This window comes from Pteronotus mesoamericanus, unplaced genomic scaffold, assembly GCF_021234165.1.
Source record: "Pteronotus mesoamericanus isolate MK-2021 breed Mesoamerican mustached bat unplaced genomic scaffold, CSHL_Meso_final contig_82, whole genome shotgun sequence".
Taxonomy (NCBI): domain Eukaryota; kingdom Metazoa; phylum Chordata; class Mammalia; order Chiroptera; family Mormoopidae; genus Pteronotus; species Pteronotus mesoamericanus.
The window spans coordinates 5,230,323-5,256,365 of record NW_026555265.1 but is presented as its reverse complement, the minus strand read 5'-3'; the positions used below and the strand labels follow the sequence as shown (position 1 = coordinate 5,256,365).

General features: G+C 35.0%; 1 protein-coding gene across 1 annotated transcript; it reads left to right on the top strand.

Moving 5' to 3' along the window:
• The first annotated feature begins 12,458 nt into the window (after positions 1-12,458).
• Positions 12,459-21,712, top strand: GMNC (geminin coiled-coil domain containing). The gene is made up of 6 exons (XM_054585049.1): positions 12,459-12,504; positions 13,848-14,188; positions 16,004-16,178; positions 17,870-17,958; positions 18,875-18,991; positions 21,089-21,712. The coding sequence occupies exons 1-6, from the start codon at positions 12,459-12,461 to the stop codon at positions 21,710-21,712; spliced, it is 1,392 nt and encodes a 463-aa protein (XP_054441024.1).
• Positions 21,713-26,043: the final 4,331 nt, after the last annotated feature.

The following is a 26,043-nucleotide window of genomic DNA, read 5'->3' as shown; positions in this document are numbered from 1 at the left end:
TAATGTAGACTATGGAACTCAGTTAATAACAATTATCAATATTGGTTCATCAAATGTAGCAGATGCACCACCTTAATGCAAGATGTTAATAATAATAATACTTGAAAGATGGTGAGGAGAGAAAAAGGTGTGTATGGAAACTCTGTACTTTCTGTTTTTCTATAAAGCTAAAATGCTAAGATAATAATAAAGACTAGTAATTAAAAAATAGTATAGAAAACTTTCTTGAACTATACACATTATTTAGTAACAACAGGTTTTATCAGCTGTACCGCAGAATAAATTTATTTTACTTTTTAAAATGTTAATTATTTTTATGTTAGTATTTCCTTAAGGTGTTAGTGACACATTAAAATATTTATATAAAATTATATATTATAAATATATTTATTATATATATTTATTCAGAATTCCAGTAGTCCCATGAGGTAATCAAGGGTAGATATTATTTATGTTTTTGAACTAAAATAAAAATTAGCAAACCAAATAAATAAAACCAAAATAAAACAAAAATAAAATGTTTTATCAATCATTGCACAAATTGGAAATGGACTAATTTCTCATGAAAAGATTTATGTTCTCAAAGTGGATTAAAAAATAGCCAGCTGTATTCTATGTACTAGAGTCAGAATGTAAACAAAAGTAGTGAACATATAAAAGTAAATGCAATTGAGAGAGAGAGAGAGAGAGAGGAAGAAATAAGAACATTATCTCAGAGAGTGGACTTTAGGATTGAAATCATTAATCACCAAGCAGTATAAAGTGGTGTGATGTGTATTAATGAAAATCACACTGTGAAAAAGATATGTAGTCATTGACTTTTGTACGATGAACAAAACAGTAGCTAAACATATAAAGAACTACATATTAGAATACTGGCAATTTGATGAAAATATAATTATAACAAGAATTCAAAAGAACCTATTCACCCCAATATTCATAACAGCACAATTTACAGTAGCCAAGTGCTGGAAGCAACCTAAGTGCCCATCCGTAAATGAGTGGATCAAAAAACTGTGGCACATTTACACAATGGAATACTACACAGCAGAAAGAAAGAAGGAACTCCTACCCTTCCAGATGGCATGGATGGCACTGGAGAGCATTATACTAAGTGAAATAAGCCAGGCAGTGAAAGACAAATACCAAATAATCTCACATGTAAGTGGAACCTAATCAACAAAACAAACAAACAAGCAAAATATAACCAGAGATGTTGAAATAAAGAATAAACTGACAGTAACCGGAGGGGCAGTGGGGAGGGGGATAACGGGGGAAAGACAGGGAAGGGTCATCTAGGAACATGTATGAAGGACACATGGACAAAGCCAAAGGGGGTAGGATTGAGATTGGGAGGTGGGAGTGTGTGAGGCAGGTGAGAGTGATGACGGGTAAATGGAGACAACAGCATTTGAACAACAATAAAAAAGAAATAAAATAAAATAACAGTTCTATGGTATATTAACACAAATAATATATTTTTATGAAAAATAATAGATTTCCAAAATGAAAAGAAATGGTAGGCAGAATGGCATTGTTTAAAATTCTTGTAAATAAATGTTTGATGTTTAGCTTAATCAAAAACATCTGATTAAAAAAATTCAATATATATCTTTTGAAATTTGAGTAAATTTATGCACTGTGTTAGTATTATGTAATCCTCACCATAATTAACTTGTGAGGTAGATTCACTTATAATCTATTTGCAGTTCAGAAAAAAGTACAAAAGATAAATCAAAGGCTTTTTGAAAAATGGAAGTCCAATAAAAATGATAAATCTCTCATAAACCTGATTAAGGACAATAGAATGGGGTAAATATATATGATTAGAGATTATAAGACAACTACAGAGGGTATTAAAAGAATAGTAAAAAAGTTTATGACATGTAATAATATGGCAACACATTTAAAAGCTAAAGAAATGGATGACTTTTGGTAAAAAATAATTACCATATTGAATAAAAAATTAGATTTTTGCAACAGAGAAATAAATAGGTTCTCATGTAACTTATTTACATATTTAAATTACAGGTACTTCAAGTGTATTAAAATAATACAGAAAATATCAGAAGAGCAACAGAGATAATAAAAAGGAATTTAATATTTTATTTCCCAAATAAATTCAGAATGAAAAGAAACTACTTAAATATAATACTTGACTATACAGATTAAACAACAAACATTAGTATGAAAGCACAGCTTTGAAGACATTCTGTCTATGGTCACAGACTGGCGAGGGAAGCCTACTTTTGACATTAGTTTTCGATATTCGCTGGACGTGTATTGAAACAATACCATCAGAAAACAAACTAGTATTAATATTGGGAAAAAAAGCATTTCACTTCTTTTTGCTCTTTATATGATTGTATCCATCCCAAGATATTCTAGAAAAATCTATGAAAATGAATTTGAGAGTTTGTAAGGAGTCTGGATATGACATTAAAAAAGCAGTAGTTTTCTTTTTAGTTTTGAAGCCTCTAGAAATGGAAAGAGAAAAATAATTTATAACTGCATGCACAAACAGATGGACAAACACACACACAACTGAAAATACTAGGAAACTGGCTGATGGAATAGGATATATACGTGTCTGTGTGTGTGTATATATATATAAATAATACATCTGTGTCTCTATATAAAATCTTATTAGAGATATAAACACCTTCTAGACAAGTAAAAGAAGTTGTATGTTGTTGTTGAAATGTGAAATATTGTAGCCAATTTAAAAAGTAATATAACAACATCTGCTAAAATTATAAAACCTTTGCCCCAGCAAATACCCTCCCTCCTGGATATGTCCCTAAGAAACAAACCACCACTACATAGGAATATATGCATGGAAAACAGTGTATTTCATAATGCTTATAGAAACAAAAATAGGGAAATAATAATACTCATTAAGATATTATTTATTATATTGCATATATGTTAATAAATAATGGTACAGTCTCTCTTTGTGGCCTTGTCTTTCTCATAGAAGTGGGGCTGAGTTCCATGGTTGAGCCGAGGGAGAGAGAGGCACCATATCACCTTGTGATGTTCATTTGGTCGAGGTAGTCACCAAGTCCCACGTAATTTCAAGATGAAAGGAAATAGACTCCGCCTCTTAATGGCACTGGCAAGGTTCTAAAAGCACATGTGGGAACAGAAAATCCACTCTGTCCATTTTCGAAAAATATAATCGACTCCACAAGCAACAATGAAAGACACACATTTTAAAAATTACTTCTATAAAATTATAAGTATGTATGGATTATTTTAGAATTCCTCATAAGGGTAAGAATTTTACACATTAGTAACTATTTGTTATTTTATTTGGTAAATATTCATGTTCATTGTACATTTTTATTATAGTTTTAGTTTTTTAATTTATTTGTACATGTTCTTTAATTATTTACTGTCCTCTACTTCTTTCCAGTAAATATTTAAGGTTTCTTAAAAGGATAGAAAAAATATATAAAGCTGGCATAAAAAAATAGGAAAGAGAGAAAAATGAAAGAAATGCAAGAACATTAAGCAAGATCAGGAGAGTAAAATTTAGTTCCATAAAACCCTGCACCTTTCTTTCTATAGGCAGGTTACAGATTAAGCTCTACATTTACAAAGCCGATGGCAAGAGGGCAACCTGCACCAAGTTCTCAATGGATGTATTGATTTTGATATAATGAACAGAATTTGTCAGGAGACAGTTGGAGAACCATGAGAAAAGATTACAAAATCCAAAAAAATAACAATTTTGATGACATGACAAGATTTATAAGTGTTTATAAATACAATGAAGTTAAACCTTTACATTTATTGCATGTCTTTCCCTTTGTATATAAGACTTTTCAAATGCAGTTGTGTTAAAAATATATTGAATATTCCCCCTTTAAATATATGTTTAGAGAGTCCACCTGAAGCCAGTATTTATACTAATATTAAGAATATGGTTCTTTTTATATTATAAATGTTAACTGAATAATGATACTTAAGCAAAATGGCACAATATGGCTAATATAACTGTAATTTAATTTCAGGACTTTATATACATTTTTCTAATGATATGTAGAATAACCAAACAAGACAATAGAATAACTTTATAACAGTCCTAAATTAGTGTAAAACAAAAGCATAGTAACAATATAACACACATTTAAAATGGAACTGCCTAATAAACACTGCAGAATTAATACAGTTGCTAATTCATAAAAGAACAACATTGATTGGATGGGACTTTGGAGATTCGGTTTCTGGTACTAGCTTTGCACTTTATAATAGGCGACCTTGGGCAACTGAATAAATCTGATTCTGTCATAGGAAATGAGAGGAAATCAGATGGGATGATGCCTAAAGCCCCTTTATGATCTACATATTATGAATCCACAGATCTAAAACCTTGAAAATGACACAGAATCAATGAAAAAATATATTTTTTTGTTTTATTTTTAAACGGGTGCTAGTTCTGCACAAGAGTATGAGGTATTGTGTTGCCCAAGGCACCACTGAGTGGAGAAAATGCCTCAAGTATGTAGACTATCAAATTTGGAGGACCCTTATTCTATCCAGTGTTTAATACTTTGGAACTAAAACCAACTACACTTACCTAGTTAAGCTCTTCAATAACTTCCCACTGCTCCTGGAGAGAGCATTTCCTTGCATGAACTCTTCTCAACCTCTCTGCCCCACCCATTACTCACCACTTTTTCTGTTTCTGATGAGTGTTTTGGGGGTCTTTGCACGTGATCCTTTGTATTTCCTGTTGCATATTTCCCATTTATTCTCCATCTGTTGAACTAGGTCTGTTTCTTCAAGTCTTTGCTAAAGTATCATTTCCTAAGGAAAATACACTTTGACACCTGAGTCTACACTCACTTTGCTTTCTTTTCCCAGTTCAAAGGGTTAGGAGCAATGCGTTCAACACTCTCACAGCACACCGTAATTTCTTCTTTATTGCACTTACTGCAATTCGAATTTACATAAATATGTGTGCAATATTTCTTCCTAGAGTATAAACGTCATTAAGACAGAGGGTATGCCTGTTTTGTTCAGTGCATTACCCCCAGTACTTATATAATGTAGCATACAATGGAAAAGGAGCTCACTTACTTCTTGAATGAATGCCTGCTTGCATTCAAGTAAATAATCTTTTAGCTTTCTGGACTTTGATGGAGTATATTCAGGGGTGGAGAACCCACTACTGCTTAAGGAAAAATCATTTCTTTTTTGACAACTCTATTAAAAGTGCCTTCATTTATTGAACATAAATCTGTGCCCCTTTAATTGTCTACTTAATTTTCTGTTATAGCTTCTGATTTTGTATGAAATATGTCCAATATCATCAAATATGTAGGACTTCCTCTGTTTTACACATACAGTTTCAACTAGAACAGAGGAATGTTTTCAGTGCTAAAGGAAGAGTGCAAGCTAATGTCTGTAGAAAGACAGCTAATCGAAGGAGAATGAAAGATGAGAGGCCCAACTTTGTTCCACAAACAGCAAAAGTAAAATATATAACCCGTGGTTTATTAGCTTCAAAAAAAAAAACTCCAAACACCCAAAAAGATTTGTGAACCAGTTTTCACTTTATTCTCTTCTGATTGCCCAATTGTTGGCCTATTTTCTCCTTATTTTTATTTATTTACTTATTTATTTATTAAATTTGCCATTTTCATACAAGATTTGTTATCCACCTTACCTGTGTATTTTTCAATTTCTTGGAAATCCTCATCTGCTCACAATCTGAAGTTCCCACAAGCATAATCAAAATATCAATGTAGGAAAGTTCAAGTTGGTGACTTTAATTTTTTATTTTTATTTCATTTATTTTTATGGAATTTATTGGGGTGACATTGGTTACTTTTCCAAAGAGGACATACAGATGGCCAATAGACATGAAAAAAATGCTCAACATCACTAATCATAAGAAAGATGCAAATTAAAACCACAGTGATATATCACCTCATACCTGTCAGAATGGCTGTCATCAATGAAACAACAAATATCAAGTGTTGGTGATGATGTGGAGAAACGGAACCACTCGTGCAGTGTAGTGGGAATGCAGACTGGTGCAGCCACTATAGAAAACAGTATGGGGGCTCCTCAAAAAAATTAAAAATGGAACTGCCTTATGACCCAGTGATCCCACATCTGGGAAGATATTTGAAAAAACCCGAAACACTAATTCAAAGGAATATATGCACCCCTCGGTTTCATTGCGGTGTTATTTATAATAGCCAAGGTTCAGAAGCAGCCCAAGTGCCAAGTGCCCATCAGTAGATGAGCAGATCAAAAGCTGTGGTACATTTGTACCATGGAATATTAGTTAGCTGTAAAAAGAAGGAAATCTTACCATTTGTGACAGCATCGATGAACCTGGAAAATATTATGCTAAGTAAAATAAGTCAGAGAAAGATAAATACCATATGATTTCACTTATATGTGGGATCTAAAGAATAAAAGAAACAAACAAAATAGAAACAAACTCATAGATACCGAGAACAGACTGACAGCTATCCAAGGTAAGCGTGTTTGGGGGGCTGGGTGAAAAAAGTAAAAGGGTTAAGCAAAAAACACAAAACAAAACTCATAGACAGGGACAACAGTGTGGTGATTACCAGAGGGAAGGAGGGTTGGGAGGAGATGGAAGAAGGTAAAGCGGGGATAAATGGTATTGAAAACAAGCTTAATTTTGGATGATGAACACAATACAGATGATGTACTATAGAACTGTACACTTGAAACCTATATAATTTTATCAACTCCAACTCGGTGACCTTTAACTTTCATTTGAACCCTGGTAAGTAAAAGCTGAGTATAAGATGACTCACAAAGATCCGGCAGCCAAATTCTCTCTCTTTTTTTTTCCTTAAGGCTTAAGCTTTTAGGACCTGAGCTGCCCTTAATATATCCTCTTACTAAATGTGCTTCTGCTACTTACAATGCCCAGTTCTAAGGATCTAGTGACACTGAGAGTGAAGGAAAAGATGCTATAGGAATGGGGAAAAGCAGCAATACCACTCAACTACCAACATTCTCACCCACGGTTGCCTCTTCCTTTTCCACATCACCCTTCATCCCAATGTGAGTTCTAAATCTCAGCAAAACTATTCCCACCTAGAAAGAGACATAAGTTCTCTGTCCCTTTAAAGATAGGCATAGAAATTGGTTACAAACATGGACCTCTAATGTCAAAATCACATTGAATTGTGACTTACTATCATTAGAAATAATTTTAAGGATCATATTTTAGTATTACCAGTGTATGAATGAAATACAAAATACCTGAGGTTACTGATAATCTAGTCTCTGTGAATTCTTCCAGTGATCAAAAAGCTTACTACTCATAGGATATCAGTTCTATATTTACATAATACTAAGTGTTAGAAATATCTTTCTTTTTAAAACTGAAATCTGACAATTGCTGATTCTACCTACTGACAATATTCTATTTAATCTCTTCAATACTTTTGTTTTAGTTTGAATATTATAATCATAAACTATTTAATTTTATTCTTCTACATAAAAAAATACATAAATCTTATATTTTATGATCTTGGTGTCAAAGCTCCACTAAGCCTTTGTAATAACTGGTGTTTCTGGAAAAATGCAGTATTTTAAAGAGTGGCTATTTTGTTGTATTCTTCCTTCTTTTTGTAGATTTGTGCAATTTAAAAAATTTAAATTTGTGTGGAGGAAAGAAATAAAGCATTTCCCCCACCTCATCCCTTACCCTGTATATTTGGATAAAATAGAAACATATAGAATATTTTTAAAATCAATATACTCACAGACATCTATCACTACTGTTCATTGCTTTAATTTTAAATATGATGTTATCCTATGCAATATATCACTCTGATCATATGTACGATTTCATATATATTTTTTCTGATTATAAAACCAAAGCATCATCTTTGTAAAATTTTGGGAACATACAGGAGGACAAAAATAGAATCATAATCACAATACTTCTCTTATGAATTCATGAGCACCATTAATATGTTAATTTATTTCCTCTTGTTTTTTCACTTATGTGAATATACTTTTATGTACTTCAAAATAGTTAACGTATTGTTGTTTACCTATGTCTTTATGTATTTCTAAAAAGATTGTTGATGGCTACACAATTCATGCTATGAACATACTATAATTTATTGAAAGTCTTGGTATTAGACATTTAGAAAGGTTTTACAAATATTTGTTAAACTGATATAGTGAACAAAGTTATACATCCTTTTTGTTCAGTTTTGTTGTTTATGTAAACTTATTTTTTTGATTTTGCTTACTTAGAAAATATGGATATTTTAAGTTCTAGAAATATATTTGCATTTAGCTGAATTTCATATACATGAGTATATGTATATTTCCTGATTACTTATGTTTAACACAAAGCATACAATGATTTTTTAATATACACACAGCAATACATAACACTTCTTTCTCCTCTGACTTAATAAGTAATAGACACAAAGACAGATACATGAAAATAGTTACCTTTATCCCTTTTATAAAAAAATGCTTGATTGTCAAACATGTCTTATGTGTAGTTTTAATAGGCTTCCCAATATGCATTGTTGAATAACATAGACTCAGCTGCCCTGTCACAGGTGGCACAGATAGCCACACACCCAACTCTGGCTGGGATGGAGGCTTTTCTGAAAGCCATCTTCAGGAAAAGCAGAGAAAGGAGGTTTAATGTATGCTGCCATTAACATGGGGAAAACTTTCTCCTTTATTTGAAATTTCACCAATCAAAAAAGTCTGTTTTCTTAGCTAATAGTTGCTTTTTTATAGAAAAATGAGGAGTGAAGTATACGTCTTTGTTTTCCAACATCTTTATATTTCCAGTGTAAGTATTTCAGGCAGTGGGCTTTGAGAACTTCTGACTCATGCATATGCATCTGTGCAAATATATAAACACATGCATTTATACATATCTAGATAGATATTAAGGAATACACAAATAATACTTGCTAATAAAAATTTTAAAAAGATGTAAGTTTTGCGATATGCTACTTGAGTTTTTACCTATTGTGTTCTAGGAGAAGAAACCATTTCTTACAGAGTTCAGCCAATTCACTTGCTTGGCTTTTGATGCCAAGCCATACTAATTCATTTGTGTGTTTAAGATTATGGGCCATGATTTGGTCACACAGTGCTAGTATTGCTGTTCCAGAGGTGACAGCAGGAAGACCTCTGGTTGGACAAAGAAAAAAATATATGTTCACTCTTCCTCTTTTTCTACATTCATAGAGGGTTTTGGAATTTTACTTTATTGGCGCCATGGTACAATACTTTATTGAAATGCTAATGCTTCATTCATTCTAATGTCTTTCAGCATTATTAATATCAGAGAAGTTATAAATCTCTGTATTTTTATCAGATTGGTTTTGAGTGTGTAAATGTTTCTACTGGTTAGAGATTAGCATTATGCTTACATTTTATGAAAAACAAATGTGGAAAACAGAGTTTGACTAGAAACATCCAAATTTCATTGTTACAAATTTCAAGCCAGTCATTGCTTTGATGATAAATAAGGCAATTTTTACCACAAATTAATGGAATAATAAGAATTCAGTCAACATTTTGTAAATTACAAAAATATGGAATTACTTCACCATAGCTTCACACCTTATATCTAAATATATTTCTTTGTCTGTTTTTCATGGAAGAGGTCACATTATTGCAGGTTCTCTGATCATTCCAGGGTTAGAAGAAACCAGGTTTCATTTGTCCTGTTTTGCTCTTACATGATGGGCGAAGCTTTTTGAAGAAACTACAGTCATGTCTTTATTTCTATTATCTTCAGGATAAAACTGGATGCCACGGTCAGTGACAATTCGCTTGTCAGGTCTTTAATGCCTAGTCATCAATCCATCCACCAATCTAGCAAAACCCCTTCAGGGAAATCTCAGGAGCAATGAATGAACTAGAGCCTACTTTATGAAAATACTGGGATTTCCGAAGCAGAAATTCATTTTATTTCAAATTATAACTGAACTGGTATATCTATGATGTATGGTTAACACAATAACTTACTATTTTAATTATTTTCTAATGTGGTTGGAGTAAAATAATAGGGAATAGAGTTGTATTTATTTTGTTTTGTTTGGGATTCCACATCTCTAACCTTTGTGGTGATGCAAAGTTAATTTCACTGTTTTCTATGTGTTTTATAGCAGAATCGAGAGTACGTGATTCCAATTTGGCTGTATAGGTTATCACAGAGCAGAATTTCCCAACTAGCGCACCACATCGCAGTGAGTTAGAGCCCTGCTAAGGCCTGGGAGAAATTAGAACTCTCATGCTTGTCAATGGCCAGGATAAACTTCAACTATTTATTTCAGCTTACCTACAAACTATGTTTAAGTGTTATATTATGAGTAAAGCCAGAAAACAATGTTATAGGGTGCACAGCAGGTTTTGCCTCACTTTGTGTAACAAATATAGATCTACATTTATTTGCTAGTTATCCCTCAGTATGAGGTAGATTGTTGATATTTGAAAAATAAACCCTTACTCTTGAGAATCTTCAGTTTGTGAATAACACAATCACATATGGTTTTCTTTGATATAATGCAAAAATAACTAAAAAATTAGACCATCATTTCATAAAGCTATTAAAATAAATTCTGGCTCAAACATCCAATAAAATGGTGTCATAAATCTCCATTCTCTTTCCTCCCACATACAATCCTCTATATACTGCTAATTGGAGTCAGGATTGAATTGAACATATTACTCTTTAATTTATCCAAGCCCTTTCTCTTTCCTGGCTAATAACCTGATATCATTTTCTCAAACTATCTAGTAGCTATTCTGACATGCAAGTGGTGGGGAGTAGGCAAGATTCTGTTCATATAAACATGACTGATTTGTGCACATTGTTCTGGAGAGGTGAAATTCAAAGTTATGCCTTAACAAACTAAATATGTCATGGTTCGGCCGCTATGCTGAAGTAAAATATGCAAATGTTAAATCTCCCAAAGTAAATTATTACTGCACTGAATTTTCTCTAAGGGTTATGCTTTCTTTACCTACACGTGAAAGCAGAAATACTATCTTTTTATTGCCTGGAGATTCAGCTGTTATACCTATGGGGAAAAGCTATGCTTGCAAAGAGAATTTAAAATTGTTCTTGTATTATATATGCTACTGAATTCACTAATGAGGTAATTGAATAAAGTGTCCTCCAGGGGTGAAATAAAAGAACATTCCATATGCCAAAGTATTTATCTCTTTGGCCCACCTCTGCTCATACTCTGCTCTTTTCTGTCTGCAGGCTTGGTTTGTGTGCAGGTCAAATTACTTCCTATTTTGTTATATCTTTGCCCTGGCAGGAGGCAGCGCCCCAATTCAACAATTGGGCTGTTATTAGCCACCTCTCCTTTAACACCATCACTTCAGCCACAATACAAAAGGCAGTTTTTAACTGATCTTATTATTCATAGATGAAAAACATGTACATGGGTTACAATTACTAAGGAAGCTGGACTTTTTTCTTTCAAAAATATTAATAAAAAACAACCAAAAGATTTAATATTATTGCTTACTTGACTCATTTTTTTAAAAAAATCACCAAAACAAACAAACAAAAAAACCCAAACCCAGAAAATGTAAGACTTATACCTAAGCAGTAGATCTGAAATAAAAAGAAGTGCTTAAATCAGACCTTAAGAATTTGGAAATTTTTCTATTGGTTTTTGATTTTAGGAAAGCTTTGTCTTCAGATTTATGTTCAATTGTCAATAACTCTTCATTGTTTAACTTGAGGGATTCTCTGTACTATATATACTCCCACTTCTACTAAAGTAGTTAATTAATGATTTATGGAACATTTTTATGCTTAAAACCCATCAACTACTTAAATAATTGTTTAGCTCTCAAAGAACTCTGTTTTTTTTTAAATATAGCTTTCATTTTTAGTTATTTTTAACAAGTAAGACACAGGAGCACATATGCTCAAAAGGCAAAGTCCTCTACACCAAACAATAATAATAGCTACTATTCATAATGTAGGCAGTGAACTAGGAATATTCAAGCATTTGGTGGTCAGTTTTCTAACCTTTCAAATTGGTGCTTCTTTCTTAATTTACCAAAGGAACTAACTGAGGACTTGGAGAATGTGATAATATAGCTTCAAGTGATTCAGTCTCAGAGTGTGGAGTGGGAATTTATGCCCTTTATTTTTATACCATGTTTTCACAATTGCCCATCTTGAGTCACTTTTAGAATAAAAAAATAGCATCTTCCAGAAGCTTGCAAGTCTCATTTATGACAGTTTTCATAAAGAAAAAACAATTTAGTGCTCCTTTATCTGCCGGCAGTGTTCTTCACAAAACTAATACATTAGGGTTTTCTTTGCCCCGAACAAAATCATCGATTCTTATTACCTAAATAGGTTTTCATTTGTTTTCCTCCATTGTCTCAGTCATACTGCCCCTTGTGCAGTGAGAGCAGAGAGAAGACCACTCATGATGAGTAACCCAGATAGCGTCTTCCAGCCAGTCATCTCCAAACCTGGTACTGTCCACTTTAAAATACTTTGAATAAACAGTATTAGAATAAGAGAGAAGGACTCTATGAAGTCTGACACCTTCCCCCTCTTCTTCTTCAATTCCTTTCTTAATTTTGTACACAGAGCTCTTAATGAGCACCTGCTGTGTGCAATTCACTGCTAAGTGCTGTGGATGGGAAGTACAAGGCAAGGCAGAATAAATAAAGGTCAAAACTGGCTAAGAGAAAAGACGATGCAAGTCAGAATCAGACATTTTCTCAATTCCTACACCATGTCTGCATTAGTTTGCTAGGGCTTCTGTAACAAGAACCACAGACTGGGGGACTTAAATACCACAAATGTAGTTTCTCACTGTTCTGGAGACTCGAAGTCCAAGATCAAGGTGTCAGCTGAGTTTTCAGCTTCCTGTAAGGCCTCTCTCCTTGACGTGCAAATGTTCGCCTTTCTGGCTGTGTCCTCACATGAACTTTTCTCTGTGTATGTCATCCCTGGTGTCTCTTGCTCTTCTTATAAGGAAACCAGTCTTGTTAGCTTAGAGCACCATTGTTATAATATCTTAACCTTGATTACCACTTTAGAGGCCCTTTCTCCAAATATAGTCACATTGAGGGCTAGAGAGTCAAAATATAAATTCTGGGGGAGCATAATTCAGTGCATAAAAATGCCCAGTGCATAAATGGCTATAACCTGCAGTAGAATGAAGTTAAAGAGAGTACATTTTATCTCTATAGAGAGAGATAGATAGATAGTAGTAGTTAGAAGCATGGATGATGGAGCCAGAGGTTCAAATCCCGGGTCTGTCACTACTTAGTTGTGTAAACACTAGTCAAGCTTCTTAACTTCAGTGCATCATTTGCCAGCCTTCAAACCAGGGACAATAAAAGCACCTATCCCATAGGCTCTTGTCAGTTGAAATAAGTTGGTTATTAGTGGTAGATGAATGGTTTTAAAGATATTACTCTTCTTATTCCTCAGGATATAAAATCACAGGAATCATGAGAATGAAATGCAAGAGAAGATGGTGGGACTTGAACACTTTAATTGAGGAGTATAAACACTAATTTTTCTTCATTGTAATAATTTATTTATATACTAGTGATGTAAAGATAAGACTACCACAGAGATAGGCAATTTAGATTCTTAATTTGTAACTTAATCCATTCTTTAATGAGCACCCCATTACACGCTAAAGATTGTTCCAGGCACTGTGGAGACAGCATGAACAAAACAGGCAGAAACCTCTGTTCTCTTACAGCCTAGCATAGAGATCACCTTGATATTTATCACTGGCCGGGAAAATACACAGGAGCAGTATTAACTCTGGGGCCTGTTGCATGGCTTCTCCAAGTGCTTCCCGGATCCCTGAGGTGTGGGTTTGGGCTGACCCTGCGCCAGGGCACCTGCGGACTGGCCCGCCTGCCCCCACCCCCCCCCCCCGCCCCCGGGCACTGCGTGGAGCCAGCGTTCGCCCCGTGGGGCCCGGGAGGCGCGGCCACCGCCACCCCTGACGCCCCGCTGGCGGGCAGCGAGCCGGCACAGGCGCGGGTTTTGAAGCACAGCTGCACTGCCGACCCGCAGGTTTCAGGTCCAGGCACTGCGATCACCGTGAGCGCTAGTGATTTTGGCTTTGGCTGGAAGCTTTCCGACTCACGTCACCAGTTTGACAGCCTCACATCAAATCAGAGAACGGTGCTCGCCGGGAGCCCCGGCATCACCCGCAGCTACTGAAGATTAGAACTCGCCTCTCCTAGCTCCTCCCCTCAGTCTCATTTAAAACTCCCACCAGCTTTACCGAAAAATTAAGAGTGGGTTCAGTTTCTGCAGCGCCTTCTTCCACTGCAAGATGGTAAGTGAGGAACTGGTGTTAGCTAGTTCACTGGAGAAATCTGGGGGTGCTGAGAGCCAGTAAGCTTTGCATTTAGAATGTCCACCTTGGAAGCAAGATTTCTCTGCTACCTGTCAATTAAGACTCTGCTAACCATTTCTCTTTTATTCTTCTCTATATTCTCCTGATCTCTCTCTCTCTCTCTCTCTCTCTCTCTCTCTCTTTCTATTTCTACTCTCTTTCTCTCTGTTATTTCTACTCCGTACTTTCTCCCAAATTTTTCTCCCTGTACACCTGCACTCACTTCTCATTTCGCCTCTTTCTCTAGATTATGAACATATTTACAAACACTTGGACCTGACCTAGTCTAGGGCTATTGGGAGTTTATTTTCTTCTCAGGTGTCAATTGCATAATAGCTCAACTCTAATTCCAGTAATAACCTCAGGGAAAGAGGCTACAAACATGCTTTTAGAATGAAAGAAAATTGCATTTGGTAAACTTTTGGCTGAATTTCTTTGCTCTTCACTGCCTAAGCTGGATTTTTTCAAAACTTAATTTACTGGGAACATTAACAAAGTGTGATTTTCTTCTTTTCTTTTTCTTACTCAACTTCTTCTTTCTTTCTTATTTGTTTTCTCTCTGTTTATGTTAAGCCCAAGAAAGTCCTCAAGTCAACCAAAGACATATAGTGGTCAAAAATAATATGTCCAAAGATGGGTTCTACTGAAATGGCTTTTACCTGATTAAACATTGACAAATAATTAGAAATGAGTTTTTGTACAAATTAACCCAGGAAGGCTGCTGCATACCTGCTTCTGCCTGGACATTTGGAAAGACTGTGTTTGGAGAGTTGGGGGCAGGAGCGTGTTCACTGGCTCAGAACACAGTGGAGAATACACACCAGGAAGTTAGGAGTGGCAAGATAACTTTGGAAGGGCATTGAGACCTAGTGATGGAGAGACCTAGAGTTTGCTGTCCCTGCTGACTAATTTTTTTCAGCTTTGATTCTATGTTTACTTGAGTGACTTTATGCTCTTGTGCTTAGTTAGGAGTCAGGAGCAATATTTATTTAGTTATCTCTGGACTATATCTATATATTTATCACAAACCATCCTGATCACCACAGGAGCCAGCAGCATTTGAAGCAGAAGAAAGAAAAAGAGACAAACAGGGCACATTTATAATTCAGAGTGTAAGAAACTAAAATAAGGAGGTTAGGTAATATTTTATTGTTCTGTTTATTTCAGTTTTAGTATTTTTCGTTCTTCAAAGTTATTGAAAATATTATTCAGATATTTGCTAGAAAGAGTCAAATAGTTCTTAGGTCTCTGAATCATTAAGTAGAATGCCTTTTACTTAAATCCTGGGTAGCCTGTTAGATGACTTAGACATGTCAACAGAGAATATTCCTGGGTATGTACAAATTTGGTCCGTCCACTACCAGCCTATTCTTTGCTGAGGAGGCCTTAGGGAAGTATTGGATAAATCAAAGAGCTGACCCCCCTCTAGTACTGATATTTTGACCATTCAAAATTAACCTGGGATCTATACTTAGCACCTTTACTGTTTTTGATGCACTTCATGTAATTTTGGCATCTTTCTCCCACCCATTCCTCTCTCCAAATCCCCATCACCCCATCTCCTGGGAATCCCCTACCCCTTGTACTAATTTTCACAGAACACCGTTCTGCCTTGCCAAGACCAGTACTTTGTAGGAGGCCAGAGCTATAATTGCCCGTATTCCACTACAACGTCAGAATCTAGTGTTGATGTTTCCACGGATACTTGGGTCTCTTTCTGGGCTGCTGGTCTCCTGGACAACAGAGAGCCCCAACAAGCACAACAGGCACAGGGTAAGTTCTGCTCTTCTGCTTTCCTGGTAGCTCTGAAGCCCTTTTCCAGCACCCACAGCTGCAAAGCATCATGGGCTGGGAGTCTGTAGAAGAAGGAATGATATAGAAAGTTTAAGAAAGCCCAAATACTCCTGCATCTTACAAGACAAATACCTATTATTTTTATACTTGCCAAATAGTGAAAATAGGATTCCTTCCCTTGCCTGCTGGACAATTTATATTTCTCCCTATACTTTTAAGTTCTCTGAGATTTCTAACTCACTGAGGGAGTTTGGGTCTGGGTCAAAGTTTTATAAGCAATAGTGGTGGGATGCTTTCAGAGTCAAGATACCAGCTGGAGCATTTTTTTCTGGAGTTCAGGAAAGTTTCCCTGGATATGAGAGAGAAACAAGAAATATTAACTTAATAGTCTATTTCATAGAGGAAATTCTATGAACAGTGTCTTGTAAGTAGAAGAGATAATTATTTTTTGCCCAAAGAGGACTTCAATTTTTTGAGGGAAGTATAACATTGATAGAAAATTACATATTAATTTTGGCCGGGGGCTTAATAAACAGTATTTATAAATATTAAAGAAATTTCTATATTAACATTCAAGTTTATAAGGGAACTCTTAGGCACTTCAGAATTAAGTATCTGCACTGTTGATTCTGCCACATATTTTTTTTTGAATTTGAGAAAAAACACACAAGCCCTAAGCTATTGAAAAATACATATATCAGGAAGAAAATTTTTCAGCTTTAGCTTCCTACCACAAGCAATAAAGAAACAGAATGCCCAAGAATATGAAATCAGTGTGTAAAATTTTATTCTTGTCTCCTATTCATTGTTCTACTTGAATTAAAAATATTTCAGTAGTATTTCAGTTTAAGTAGAGGAAGGCAAGAGTCACAACTGAACTAGTTGAGGGAAAGTGGGTATAAGGAAAACAATTCAGCATGCCTACACATAATTTCTTTTTTTTTTTCTTGGTAGGTATAGCTTGTTGGCAAATTTTTTTTCTAATAAACACTTTTAGAAAAATTATTAAAAAACATACAGAGAATGACATTTGAAATACATGAGTTTGAGTTACAGTTTTGAGATTTCACCAATGTCTTCAGAAAAGCAAGGTCCAAATTATTTTAAAATAGAAATTGCTGCCACACACAATTCTGAATAAATATTCCCCACCAGATTTAACTGACAGGCATAAAGGCAGAGATTCTCATTTGCAGAAAATGATAGCATCAAAAATAGAGTTTGATTCTAGAACCAAATACTACATTTTCAAGCACTAAGACTTAGAAAATAAGGTAAAAATTCAAAAACATAGTAAAATTACATTGTTATGCACAGTGGGGGAGGGGGATCAATAAATATTTGAATGAATTAATAATATAGATGGGACAGTTATAAATTTAGCCAGCAGGAATGCAAATATTAGGGAGGAATATTAGGGAGGAACTTGATAGCTGTTAAAAATTGAACTGAGTAGCCACTTCGGCATATAGTCCATAAATATTTGCCTTTTATGGCGTGCTGCCCCCTTCATAAAGTTTTAAATATTTTATTTTCCTATGTGGAGGCAATAGCTATTTTTGGAAGGGTAATTGAAACTTTTGCTGTTTCTGAAATTTTTTGGTGAATTCTTTATCACACAAAAATTGCAAGTGTGTTTTCTCAGTTACCCATTTGGTGTTTCCACATAGAATCATCTAGTGACTCGAATTTCCCTTTTCCTACCTCTTGCTCGTGGGAAGAGGCTCAGCTCTCCTCTCAGCTCTACAGAAACAAGCAGGTATGTATATGTGATCAGAACACTGGGACTGGCCGTGCTCCATGCAGGCCATTCTTAATTTTGGCCCTTACTGTCGCACGCTTCTTTTCCCTTGTACAATAGATTCATATGCTGACTTTCAGTTTAGGGCCAAGGGGGATGTATGCCTATAGAGTGATAAAAGTTAGGTGATAATATCAAACAAAACCCAAACAATTCCCTCCCCCAAACACACACACCCAAAACAACCACTGTGAAAAGAAGTCAGGCCCCGGCTCCACCTCTTTTATTAGTTGTATGACTCCTTGAATCCTTTTTTCCTTATCTACGAAATTGGGATACTTGTTGCTGCCTTCCTCTGAGAACTGTGAGAACTGTTGGAAAGGTCAAATGATATAATGAGTGATAATATTTTTAAGTCATCCACATAGCTCATCACTTGGAGAATAATGATTATGAGTTTTACAAAGATTGCTTCATATTCCATATTTTGTTTGTTGCTGTTCCTGAGAGAGTAATTTAATTAAGTGGACACACAGATCAATTTGAGGCTGAGCTAAACCAACTCACCTTTCTTTCTTCTTTCTTCTTTTAAGGTGCAAGGAACAAAATTTTTCTAAACACTTTTTTCTATATTTAAACAGTTTTGCAGCTCATTTTCCTACATACCTTCCTTTGTGGTTACAATTTAAAAGTTATATAATATCTTCAAACACTTTGGAATGAACAAAAAATTCAGTGCACGAAACTGAACAATCAGGTGGTAGGTGGGTGTAGATTGAATTCAGGCCTCTAAGGACAAGGGCTCCCCGAGGTAGAGTTCCTAAAACAAACAAAATAATAATCAGGTTTGGGCGGGTTATGGATCAGTGGCATTACTATAAAGTTACAAAGTCAATATAGTGGAGCAGCCCTCACTATTGTCCACTTTTTGCAGCTACAAGATACTCTGGTGCAGAAGGAAGAAGAACTTGCTAGGTTACATGAAGAGAATAATCACCTCAGACAATACCTGAATTCTGCTTTGGTGAAATGTCTTGAGGAAAAAGCCAAGGTATGTAACTCTCCCCTTTGTAAAGACAGAGTGGTTGGCAATTTGAGAAAGGAGACCATTTGGGTAAAACTCCTTCATCAACGTAGGAAGTATGCTAAACAACATGCCTTCAAATGTATTTATGGATGGATGAATTTTTCTAAATAAAATATAGCACTTTCAGAAAAACATTTTTAATCCTCACATGAGGATACATTTATTGACTTTAAAGAAAGAAGGAGGGGGAGAGAGAGAGGCAGACACACAGAGAGAGAGAGACATTGATGTGAGGGAGAAACATGGATTGGCTGCCTTTTGTACATGCCCCAACTGGGAATTGAACCCCCAACCTTCTGGTGTATGGGATGACACTCTGACCAACTGAACCACCTGACCAGGTTTTGGAAAAATTGTATGCATTATTTCTTGGAGCCAACTAGATTGCAGATTTCAGGCATATATTACAAAAGAAGATACCTAAGAATCAAAAGTCAGTCAAGGGACTTGCTGAGACAATAGAAGTTATAACCAAAAGACAAAGTTAGATGGTTGGAACATTGGAGAGGGAATCACATCTGAGAGACTCGGTTCTTTTAAGTATATGTTTGACTTCTGATGAGACACCCTCACTTGGGCCTCAGTTACCTTCATCTGTAAATGAATGGGCTAAAAGATCTTTTAAGATCTGAAATGTTATGACTATGACTGGAGCCCAGATCTCTTGCCTGGCAATTAGATATTGCTAATTAGTGCACTTTTTCCCCCTAAAACTTTTTAAATGAATTATTCTAACTCAGAGGTAAATAGCTTGCCCATAGCCCTGTTTTGTTCTTCTTAATTCCTTTGGGTTTTGTAATTTTGGGTTTGCTTTTTGCCATTCTGTTATTATTATTGCTTCTATCAATCTTTACCTTACTTCTAGAAAAGCCACATTATTTGATATTATTTAAACTAAATTGATGATGCTTTCTCCTACTCTTACTGGACATAACAGTTCAGAGAGGAAGGGCACACTATTTTTGATTCCTTTACAATTCAGTTAGCTTTGTTTAAAAAGGGAGCACATATCATTATTAACATGGGCCCTTAACTCTAGGAAAAGAATGATTATTAAATTTTCAAGTGATATTAACTAGGCAGTTTTTTTCTCTGTTATTCTCAATTTTGCAAGATTAAGGATAATATAATACATATCTCATGAGAGTGCTATGAAAGTTAGTGAAATAAGAGGAAGCAGTGTTACATAGCGTTTCTTTTCTCTCTTTCTTTGTCTTTTTGGACAGTAATTGCAGCTAATTTTAATTCTCCTTTAGAAAAAATCATTTAAAATTATGTATTATTTTACAATTATTTGATTGTGATATTCTAGTACAGTATCAGAATATCTTACTACCTTAAAACCAAGGAAAATTAGGTTTTATTACTTTTTTCCTGTGTCCATGTGTTATTTATTCTCTCACTTTTTTGACCAAACCCCCAAACTCCTCCCCTGGTTCTATCTAGATTCAGATGGATTGGATGTGAATCTAGGCTGAATATTTTTAGGAAGTCACTAGTATGCCTGTACCTCAGTTTCTTTTGTTTTTTTGTATTGTTGACACTATTTCAGATAGTTCCCCCCGTTTGACCTCCCCTACTCAGCTCCCACCCTCCCCCTGCTTTTATCACATTGTTGTCTGTGTCTATCAGTTTCTCCATTAAAGGAGGTTTTAATAGTACTTAAATAAAACAAGATCATGGCATGTAACCACTGTCCAAAACATTATAGTTGCTATTATTTTCATTATAATAAGAGTAATTATTTCCCTCGATTACAATTTTAAAGACATCATTTATTCCTTTGAATTTTTAAATGACTAGTAAAAAATATAAATTGGATTTCTAGGTAGTAAATTCTCATCATAGATTTAAATTTAGAAACAGAAACTAATCCAACCAGGTGTGTGTGTATGTGTGTGTGTGTGTGTGTGTGTGTGTGTAAAAATAGAAGTTTAATCAAGTTTTCTAAGGACTTAAGGTGACTAGTTACTGTCTGAGTACATGTAAATAGACAACAGTGAAGAAAATGATCTTGCTTGATGACCTGACTCTGTATATTTTCAAATGTTACTTCCCCAGAAATTGCTTTCATCAGATGATTTCTCCAGGGCATGTGGAAAATTTAGAAAGGGGAAGAGAAAACCCAGAGAGCAAAGATATTTTCCTCTCGAGATCCCCCATTGCAAAAATGCCAAGAGAAACATCTCTAGTGAGTTTGCTAACTGTGAAGAACAACCTGCGCCCCCTGTGGATCCCTGGGTCCTTCAAACACTTGGGTTAAAAGACCTCAACACTATTGATGACACCTTATCGGCTAACTACAGTGCCCTCTCCCCTCATCCCAGAAGAATCACCAGCGCATTTCCCCGGTTTTTAGAGAATGCAGTTGATTACGGGAATGCCCCCACGGAGGATATGCCAGTTGACTATGGAGGTGAGAGAACAACCCCTTCCCGCAGCACTGCCAGCCACGGGAAAGATTTTCACTTCCTTTCTCAACTTTCAAATCCTCCAAGTGGGCTGCAAACTCTTCCTCACTATACTTCTGACGTGTCACCCAATAAAACAGAAATGGCCTTTTCCACATCCCTGAGCCCTCACTGTAATGTGAAAACTCATTCCTTCCACCAGGGACAAGCCTTTGTCCGCCGAGATGAGAAAGGAGGCTGGAAGTTTACCTGGGTCCCTAAACAGTCTGAGTGACCCCTCTTCTATGTCAAAGGACTGCCATGGACTCTGTTTACAAAGACCTCCTTTGCACTTGAACCTGACTGTGTGGAATACAGAAGCTATTTCCCAGACTGTCTCCTGCCACTTTAAAAGCCACCCACAATTACCCACTTTAATCCGCAGGGAATGACTTCCAAGATTCCATAATGAAACATGCCTGCTCTTCTTTCACCTAAATTTGACTTGCTTCCACACCAACACCTGCTGTTGACTTCTTCTCCTGACCCTGTACTTAAAAGTGTATTTTCCAATTGTCTGTATGTTCCTTTGAGGCCTACATATGCTGCTCCAATTATAACAAGTCTAACAGATTTTCTCTTTTCATCAAGCAGTTTAAATGTTCGCAGCTTTCGTGCTCTTGCTTATATCCCTCTCCTGCTCCTCTTCATTTCTGAAAACTGCCTTTAGAATGAACACTATTATTGCTCTCAGTAACTGTTATTGAGTGCTCAAGTTACAGGGGGTGGGGTGGAAACACGTGCCTGCCCCTTATCATGGCCTGAAGACATAATGCAGATGTGAATAGTATTACGTGCAGTGCAGTTCAGTAAGTTGAGTGTCACAAGGCAGAGCTGACAAAGTCTCTTCAAACAACTGTAACTCTACTGATAAGCAATGCCACAGATCAATTAAAAGATTAAAGAAAATGAAAATTACTTCAAAATGCCCCATGATCTATCAGCTCTACAGACACCTGGTATTGTCTTTCTAATGACTATGGCCTCCAACAAGAACATTTTCAAGGGCCTTCTGGTAACAAAACAAGTTATCATCCCAATTACCCGAATGCTGACAAATTTTATTCCTGAAAATATAGTCTACCCTAGTTCTGCCATTGTCTCATTCTTTCATTCATTTTTTTCATTCATCAACCCACTCAAAACATTTGTAGAACACCTACCATATATCAGGCACTGCGCTATGAGGTGGAAATAAAATGTGAGCAAGTTAAACACCGTGGTCACATTCGCGTGACCTCAGAGCAACACATCTGCTGCTTCCTTAGTGTGAGAATTGTTTTCCCAGCTACAGAGTGTACAGAATTTGAACAAGGTAATCACTAACATTCTATGATTTGAGGCTCAGTCTCATGACCTTTACTCCAACACTGCCATCCCTGGTCACTATGCTTTTTAGTTTTCATAGGCACTGCGGATACATTGGGTGGACTTTATATATAATTAGAAAGAAATGTGAGTCATTTGTAGTTAACTCTAGAGATCAGTGCTCTGATTGTAGTATTTTGTTTTGTTTTGTTTTTGGTATGAGCCCATTGTGCAGGTTAATTCAGTCTGTGTGAGAATAACTTGCGTTAAAAAATAGGGGCATTGATTTTTAAATAAGTGTGCATAGATTTAGTGCAAATGTTGACATCAAAGATTTCTCTCTATATGAAAACGTATTCTTAGTGCTCATGTTAGTTCTATTGAATCCCCCAGGCTCCCTATCCTCCTTAGAATAATTTACATAATGCAGCTGTGTGTTTATGTTTTTTTAGGACCAAATTTTAATTAATGATAGAATCCATCATGCTGAACCTTTTCCCCATTTTTCTTTTTTCCACTTCTCAATAAATCACCTTGTACAATCAATGCCTAAAAACATAAGTATGCTTTTTTGATGTTGTTGTTTGTTTTTTGGTTTATTTTGGTGATCTATTTGCTGAACAAACAAATCTATTTCATACAGTTTTGTTACCACTCAGTTTTCTTTAAATTTAAGGAAGGGAAATTCAAGATTTCAACTAATATTATTCTCCAGGATGTTTTAAAGACTTAGAAAGAGGTAGAACATATTTTGTTTTCTAAAAACAAAACAAACAAAAAGTGCCTTTCACAGTGTAGTATCTGTGCCCCTTGTGGCTGAAATTTATCTTTTTTTAAAATAACAAATGTAATAATTTAGAATCCATTGCACTTTAATACACTAGGAATCAAGAGAGCAATACAGCTATTTCAAAAGTCTAAATGATCAAGTTGTAGAACAAAATTGATAAGTCAACATATATCTATTTGCTTTTTTATGTGCCTTATCATGTGTTATATACCATGAGGATACACTTGGGCTTAGCACAGTGTGTTTGGTATATGAATCAAAGGTACAGGAAATGTAATAGCTTTTAAATGAAAATTGGTTTAAGTCTGGTTTAAAGAAATTTCAGCACACTTGTGGTAAATTATGATAACTTGCTCCAGCTTACATCATGGATAGTAGCATGGAAGAAAATTACATCTTTTTGAAATCCTATCTACACATCTTATATTCATTTTCATTATGTATAGAAAATTATTTTTTTATGTTTGAAACATTGGAAATTACTCTCACCTGAGTATGTTCTAATTTTCACAGTTTTACCAAGCTCCTCCAGTAAATCATAGTTAATGTTTTAGTAATATAAGGTAAAAAATAAAAACTAAACACTTTTGTGATTATGATGAATATTTTTATATTGTGCATAAGATTTTCTCATAATGGATTTTGTCTTCTGGTTTTAAGTGTAATCTTGTTGATTTGCATCTCATTTGTATGATGCATATGGCCATCATCTTTAGCTTTGAGGGTTAAAGTTTCTTTCCTTAATCCAGGATTCATTAATGAGGCTTTCAGATGTGAAGTGGCTTAAAGAGCTAAATGCTTCATGGGTACAGCACCCTCTTAACTAACCTCTTATAAAATTAAAGTGCAGTATCAATATTTATCATTTGGTAGTATTTCCAGTGTTCTCTGATCATCTGGGAATAAATCATACTTGTACCTCACTGGTATCTGGAAAATAAGGGCAATTGGAAAGCCTCACTTAAGGTGGCATTTAATGAATGGAATCATTTAAAACTGCAGTGATGCTAAACTGTAATTTTGAAAAACTGGAAGAAAAGAAACCAAGTGAATCAATGGAAAGAATTGCTCTGACTGATATACAGGGGTGGGCAAAAGTAGGTTTACAGTTGTGTTGTGACATTCTTTTGAGTTAATAAAGCTATTGTAATCATAATCCATGGTTTTTTCCATATGAGCAACTGTAAATTTACTTTTTCCCACCACTGTATTTCAAGAAAACAGAAATTTAAATATATATATATATACACATATACACACACACATACATACACACACATATATATGAGACAAACAGATTTGAACAACTCATCTGCATCACAGGTGCAGAAAAAAGTATAAAATTAATAAATCTAGTCATAATTTTTATAAGGTTACCTCTAGCCTATAAAGTCAAGATACACAATTTTACATTTATGTCAGTTTACCAAAAGATTCTCATTAAAAATTAAATGCACCATTTTTCTCTACTTATTATGAAACCAAAAAAATTGGTTTACAAGTTATAAATATTTCTTAACATATTTGTCATATTTTATCTACACTATTTTATTACATGAACATAACCAGTCATCCAGTTCTAATTATTACATTGGATATTCTATAAATGTAAAATATAATTTAACACTTAATATTTTATATGATTATGATTTGTTTGTGATTTAAAATATTTTAAAATATCTGTGAGTCAGATTTGTAATGAATTTATGTCTAATAAATAAATGACAAAACCTTTTAAATCCTACTTATGGTCCTTATTTTAGGAATGTTTTTCGATGAATGTACTTATTTCTGCTATAAATTTTATATCATAGAATATGTATTTTAATTGTTGAATAGTGGTACAATTAATAATTGAGACACTTATTTAACTAATAATAGACACTTATGCCAGATTCTGCAGAAGATACAAAGCTGAAATATGTGCTCAAACTAACTTGGCTATAAAAGAGTCAGACATAATTTTTAACATGCTTATTCAAAACAAAGAAATTTTAAGCTCCCACAATTGAAAATTTGGTGCTTTTAGATATGGCTGGATCTAGGTTCTCAGGCAACATATTCAGGATTCTGGTTTGGGATCTATAAAAAGGTTGATACTTAGGAATGGATTCTGGAACCATGTTAAGAAAGTACTCACCACACAAAAGCATGACAGAAACCCAGGATGGAATAGCAATGTGAGCTTGAAGATCAGCAAGCTATATCCAATCAGATATTGTCTAGTTTTGTGACATTTTCCTTGTCTTCATGTTTATAATCCTCCACAAAGTGCATAAAGCCTCAGATTTTCCAGACTGGTCTCAGATACACCAGGGGAAATTTTGAAAACATCGGGTTGTCTGCTATAAAAAATTGTGAGCAGATTTTCCCTGAGGTCACAATGTAGGGCCTATCTCCCTAAAGGGAAGGTTAATACCAAGAGAAAATAGTTTGAAACTTTTATATTAGGCCAGTAACCTATTGCT